The sequence below is a fragment of the Podarcis melisellensis genome, assembly GCF_964234715.1.
Source record: "Podarcis melisellensis genome assembly, chromosome: 9".
Classification (NCBI taxonomy): Eukaryota; Metazoa; Chordata; class Lepidosauria; order Squamata; family Lacertidae; genus Podarcis; species Podarcis melisellensis.
The window spans coordinates 865,958-871,957 of NC_138541.1; the positions used below are offsets into that span (position 1 = coordinate 865,958).

At 53.6% G+C, this 6,000-nt stretch overlaps 1 protein-coding gene across 2 annotated transcripts in view; it reads left to right on the forward strand.

Annotated features, from left to right (window-relative positions):
* RAB11FIP5 (RAB11 family interacting protein 5) overlaps nt 1–5,009 on the forward strand; it is a 52,138-nt gene extending 47,129 nt beyond the window's left edge. For both annotated transcript variants that reach the window (XM_081924762.1, XM_081924763.1), the window contains exons 5-6: nt 3,399–3,591; nt 4,454–5,009. In XM_081924762.1, coding sequence (XP_081780888.1) covers nt 3,399–3,591; nt 4,454–4,669 — 409 coding nt within the window. In that variant the 3' untranslated portion in view covers nt 4,670–5,009. The remainder of the gene's footprint in view (nt 1–3,398; nt 3,592–4,453) is intronic.
* Nucleotides 5,010–6,000: the final 991 nt, after the last annotated feature.

The window sequence follows — 6,000 nt, forward strand, 5'->3', positions numbered from 1 at the left end:
TGGGGTCAGCCTGGTTCTTCTGAAGGAGGGATGCTGAGGCCCCAGGATGCATGCGAGGGAAGGAGAGAGGGAGAGGGAGGGAGAGACATGGCTGGCCTCTGGAGGAGAACCTGAGTTGGCATTGGCCAAGGCCCTTGTGTATAATTAGCAGGTGAGCCTGGCATGTGGTCAGAAACGCAGGGAGCTCAGGCGCAGAGCCGTGCAAATTGCAGCGCAGGGAACAAACGTCCAGGTGCTGTTGACGAGAGAGGGAGCCGCCTTCTCGGGGAGCGTCCTGGGGTTTCCGATCTCTAAACCATCCCTTGCCTATGGTGACAGCAGCCTTGATCTACTTAGAAAAATGTTTCATTTGCAACAAGGATACATAAAACCATGCAGTAAAAACCATATAAAAAAATTAAAAATGGGTACCAGTTAACCCTTGTGGAAAGATGCACTCTTTTTAAAAATATATAATTTTTATTGATTTTTCCATGTTTCATTTCATTTTCAGTACACAAATCCATAACTTGAAGTATTGCTCAAAAAGAGCATCGAGCTCCTTCCCTCCCTCTTTCTGACTTCCACATATCTTTAACAGATTCATTGCATTTCTATAACCACTTTCTTACCTTATATCTTCTTTTAACATTCACCCCCTTATATGTAAATAGCTCCCTATTTTCACATTACCAGACATTTCAAGTCAGACCTACAAACGTTTTCAAACGTTTACAGTTTTCTCTCATATAAGATATCAATTTGCTCCAGTCCTTTTGAAAGGAAAGATGCACTCTTGATTGCCTGCATAGAAAAGTTTGTGGCAGGCGTTTAAAAGTTGGCCCAGAAGGCGCCTGCTGAATCTCTGGTGGCAGAGAGTTCCAAAGGACTGGGTCAATGACACAAAAGGCTTAGTTTACTTGCTGTTGTCAATGGAGCCTTGCCAACTGGGGGAACAACCAGCTATGTCCATGCAGATGATCTCGGTGATCCCTGCAGATAAATGATCCCCTGCAGGTGCCCTCAGAGACGAAGGTGGGTGACATTGATTTGTTGTCGGCGTCCATCTGTCTTGAGAAACAATGGACTGCTTCTCCCAGGATGACGTTAAATGGTTTTGTGCCCTGCCTGGCGTGCAGGAGGGCTGGGCAGCATGTCAGGAGGTCCTCCTGGGCTGCCCTCCTCCCATGGCTGCCAGATTCTGTGCCCGTCCGCATGGGCACCCGCACCCTGGGCACACGGGGCCCCTCCAGAGTGGCTCCATCCAGCTTCTGCCTGGGTTTACCTGCTTTTGGCTCTAAGGAAGCAACCGTGTTGGCGTCCTGTCTTGCACTCCCTGCTCCCTCTTTTTTAAAAATAATTTTTAAAAATTCATTTTTGCTTTTAACATTTATCATCATATACAAATCTTAAATCACTTTGCTAATAGGATTCGCGGAATCCCCGGATTCCCTCCACCCTCCGTGGTTTCCCCAGATATTCTTTTCAAATGGCATCTTACAATGTTCTCCATATTTTCTTAAATCTCATTTTTTTATCCTAATTCTTGCTTCATGGCAAGTGTTTTTAAAATCCTGCCAGCGTTTTCAGTTGTTTGTAATTTTTTTCAAGTAACTTACAAAATTCCCCCATTCTTTATTAAATTAAAACCGTCCTCTTAATCTCTGATCTTCCCAGTCATTTTCACCAATTCGGCAGAGTCCATCACCTTTATCAGCTATTCTCCTTTTGTAAATTTTCCTTCCATCTTTGGGCAAGTGGCAGCTGCTATAGCCTACATAAATAGTTTCTTCTGATCCTTAGGTATTTCTGTACCTAAAATTCCTAATCAAAAAGGTTCAGGGTTGTTGTTTTTTACAAAAGTTATTTTTAACATTTTTTCCAGCTCATTAGAAATCATTTACCAATATGCTTTTTTGCACTCCCTGTTCTTGCCTCTGCCTTGGGGTCTTTTTATTTGGGGTGGGGGGCCGGAGTTCCCTGGTAGCTGGAGCTCTGTGCCAACTCTCCTTGGGTTTGCCAGCAAAGCTCTGGGTGGGTCCCTTGCGGTTGTGGGGAAACAGCCCCCTTCCCTGCCCCACAGAGTTGGCTGCTAGAAGGGGAAGCTTATGGGGGCGTCACCCACCCCCAGGGGGACCAGAGGCAAGCCGGCAGCTCTCTTCCAAGCATAGAGAGGTGGAAGGGACCAGGGGGTCACCTAGTCCGACCCCCCTCAGTCCAGGAATCTTTCGCCCAGTGTGGGACTCGAACCCTCAACCCCGAGGTTAGAAGTTTTGTGCCCCACCAGCTGAGCTGTCCCACAGGCCCTGAACGGAATTGCTTTGGGGGCTGCGGTGAGGGGGCGTCCTTAAAAAGGAGGGTGGCCGTCCTGCAGAGCTGGCTAAAGGGGTTTGGGGAGTGCAGAGGATTTGGCTGTGGGGGATGGTCAGGTTTGCTTGGAAAAGGGGCTTTATATTCCCGTTTTTGCAAGGAATTTGTGCAAGTTTCCTTCAGTGGACGGAACAAAGATGGGGGGTTGGGGCTGAGACGAGGGGAGGCTGGACAAGGAAGAGCCATGGTTGCCTTTCTTCCTCTTCCTCTTCCTCTTCCCTTTCCCTTTGACATTTTCATTGCTTCTATCTTCTAGTCCAGGGGTCAGCAACCTTTTTCAGCAGGGGGCTGGTCTACCATCCCTCAGACCTTGTGGGGGGGCGGACTATATTTTTTTGGGGGAAATGAACAAATTCTGTTATGTGCTGAGTTGAATAGGATCCAGAATGCAGCAGTCTGATTGGTCCTAGAACAATAGGATCCAGAATACAGCAGTCTGATTGGTCCTAGAACAATAGGATTCAGAATGCAGCAGTCTGATTGGTCCTAGATCAATAGGATCCAGAATGCTGCAGTCTGATTGGTCCGCAGGAGCCACCCAGCCCAACTCCAGGTGGAAGTCACTCTGCAACCTGATTGGCCTACAGGAGAATCCCGGAATTAGCCAATCATGTGGGGCCCATTGTGTAAATAATGTATATAAAGCAGATACTTTGGGGGAACTTCCATTCCTCCTCACCACTATGAGCTGAATAAAGAGCATGAAATCCACTCTCGACTCCCAGTATATTTCAAATTCCTATGCCCCACAAATCACCCAGAGATGCATTTTAAATAAAAGGACACATTCTACTCGTGTAAAAACATGCTGATTCCTGGACCATCCATGGGCCGGATTGAGAAGGCAATTGGGCCAGATCTGGCCCCCGGGCCTTAGGTTGCCTACCCCTGTTCTAGGAGTTTCCCCCAGTGCCTTTTGGGTGTGTCCCCCTACCCCTTTGGCCGTGTGTGTGTGTTTTGGGGGGGTTTTGGTGTGTGAATCCTTTGGGGAGGGGGCGATGCTGTTTTGTGAGCCTGACTCGTCTGCTCCTGCCGCTTGTCTCTTGCAGCCCCCACCCCGTCAAGCCCATCAGCAGCTCTTCGGGGCCAAACCCCCCTCAGGAGGAGAAGGAGAAGCAGAGGCCGGCGGGCAGCCCGACCCCTGTCCGGAGCGGCGGCCAAGAGCGCGAGCCGGGCAGCGCCGTCAGCGTCACTGCGGGGGGAGCGCCCACCTCCCAGCTGGAGAAACCGGAGCCCAAAAGGGTAAAAGGGGGTGGACGTGAGGGTGGAGGGGGTGGGAGAAGATACCCCAAGGGCGGCAGAGGGGGGGGCTCTTTCCTGGGGGGGGGGTCTTCCAGTGTCCTTGAAGAGAGAGAGATAAAACTTTATTCGCATTAGCCAATGGCCATAGCAACAGAAAAACATTACAGTATACACAGAAAAGGAAATTAGATATAAAAGGACAATTTAAAGTCCTGAATCAGCAGTCGGTTAGTGGCCCTTATTCTTGTCCTTGAAGAGGAACCTTTAATTTGAAGTGCGTACATATAGGAAGAGCCTGCAGGATCAGGCCAAAGGGGGCCCGACCAGTCCAGCACTCTGTTTGCACAGGGGCCAACCCATGGGAGACCCAGAAGCAAGGTTCAAGATTCCTGTGGCAGGGAGTTCCATAGTTGAACCCTGTGCTGCGAGAAGAAGGGACTTCCCTGCATCTGTGCTCTTGGGCTGGTAGATTATTTTTGTGCCCCCTGGGATTGCCCCCTGTTGCCCCCTCCGCCATTGGGGCCATTCTGCCTCGAAAGAAGACCCTGCTCCGACAGATCCCATAGCGCTTGCCTTTCCCAGGCCCAGTTCCTGGAAGCCCCCTGGCCGCCTCCTGCTGCCCCACCAGAGTCCCCAGCTGGAGGCAGAGCAGCCTGGGGGTGGGTGGGGGGTCTGAAATGGGCCCCTTTGGCCTCATCCAGCAGTCTCTCCTGGTGTTCCTAAATTTGTGGCTTTTTCTGCCCCCTGTGCGGCATGATGATGATGATGATTATTATTATTATTGCTTGCTGGTCCTTGTCCTGATGGAGAGAAAGGTCTTGCTTCTCCGCTAACCGCAGCCCCTCCCTCTTCCCCCCCCCAGGACTCTTCCGCGCTGGATCCGTCCGCCAAGTATTACCACCTGACCCACGACGAGCTGATCCAGCTGCTGCTGAAGCGAGAGGCGGAGCTGAGCCAGACGCAGGATCAGGTCCGCGAGCTGGAGAACTACATCGACCTCCTCCTGGTGCGCATCATGGAGCAGTCTCCCCGGCTGCTGCAGATCCCCCTGGAGGGGGAGCCCAAGGCAGCCAAATAACGCCCCCAGCCCCCTTTCCACCCGCCACGCCGCCTCTGCCCTCCCCACTCTTGAGTTCCCGGCTCCCTCTCCTGGCTCAAGGCAGCCCCCCTGGAAGGAGAGGCCCTGCGGAAAGGACCCTTTGCTTCCGGACCTCTGGGCCACGGGGAACCAGACGCCGGTGTTTGTGGGACGCAGCCGGTTTTGAGCAAGACGCCGTTCTCTGGAGAGTCGCTCGCCTCCTGTCCTGCAAGCTTCCCGGTCCATTGCAGCACACGCAGTTACGCCCAGGGCTCAGATCTGCTCCGCGTCCCCTGGGATGGTGACTCCGGCTGGCTGTTGGCTCCCTGTCTCTGGTGGTGGTCGTTCCTTGGAAGGGGGCTGGAGGGAGAGCAGCCCAGGGGGGTCAGATGACGTGGCCGAAGGATGGACTGCGAAACAAGGGAGATGGATTGTGCAGGAAAGACCTCCTGGTGGGCCGAGGGCATGGCGTGCAGACCCCACCACTGTGCTACTTGAACGACTAGCATCGCCCAGCCTGCGCCAACCACTCCGCACCTCGCCAGGTTCACCTGCCCCCTGGGGGCAAGAGGGGGGGCTGCCTTGGCCTTGGGGCGCTGTCCTGGCCCAGCGCCTGGCACTCTTTTCATTGCATGCTGGAATAAGTTGCAACCCTGCCTCTGCCTGCCTGCCCTCTTCCTTCTCTTTCTCTGCTTGGGGTGGTGGCAGGGACTTGGCAGGAGGGCACCGCAGGGGCAACTCGTCCTTTTTGCACCCCCCCTCCCCACACCTGCTGCGATAATCAGAACAAAAACAGTGTGCCTTTTCCTTCGCGGGGAGGACAAATGCGCCGGAGCATCTCCAGCTTTGTGCGCTGCGTCGTTCGTGGCGACTCCTGCGCCGCAGACCAGCAGAAGCACGCGGGGAAATGTCCTCAGGCGGGGGGGGGGCTTGGTGTCATCGCCAGAAGCCCCGGGCGAAAGTCTCTGGGTGCCCAGAGGAAGGAGAACCCTGCTCCTTAGCGGGTGACCAAACGGCACGGGACCAAAGTGTGCAGTTCCTTGAAAGTGGCTTCCTGCTCTGGGTTTCCTTCTCAGACCTGGGGGGCCCTCAGGCCTTGCAGTGTCTCTGCTTTGCCTTGGGGTGCCCTGGCCCTTTCCTGCCCCAGGAGGAGGCCTGTGCAGCCTGCACTCCCCCTCCACACACACCTGGCCCTTGGGGAATGGCAATGCCTTCGGGGAAGCTCCAGCCATGGGTTCCATCCCTTGCGCATCATCCCTGCCCTTAAAGGTGGACCGTGGATTTTTCTGCTCCATAGCCCTGGCTACCGGTCATCCGGTGGCCTCAGCTTG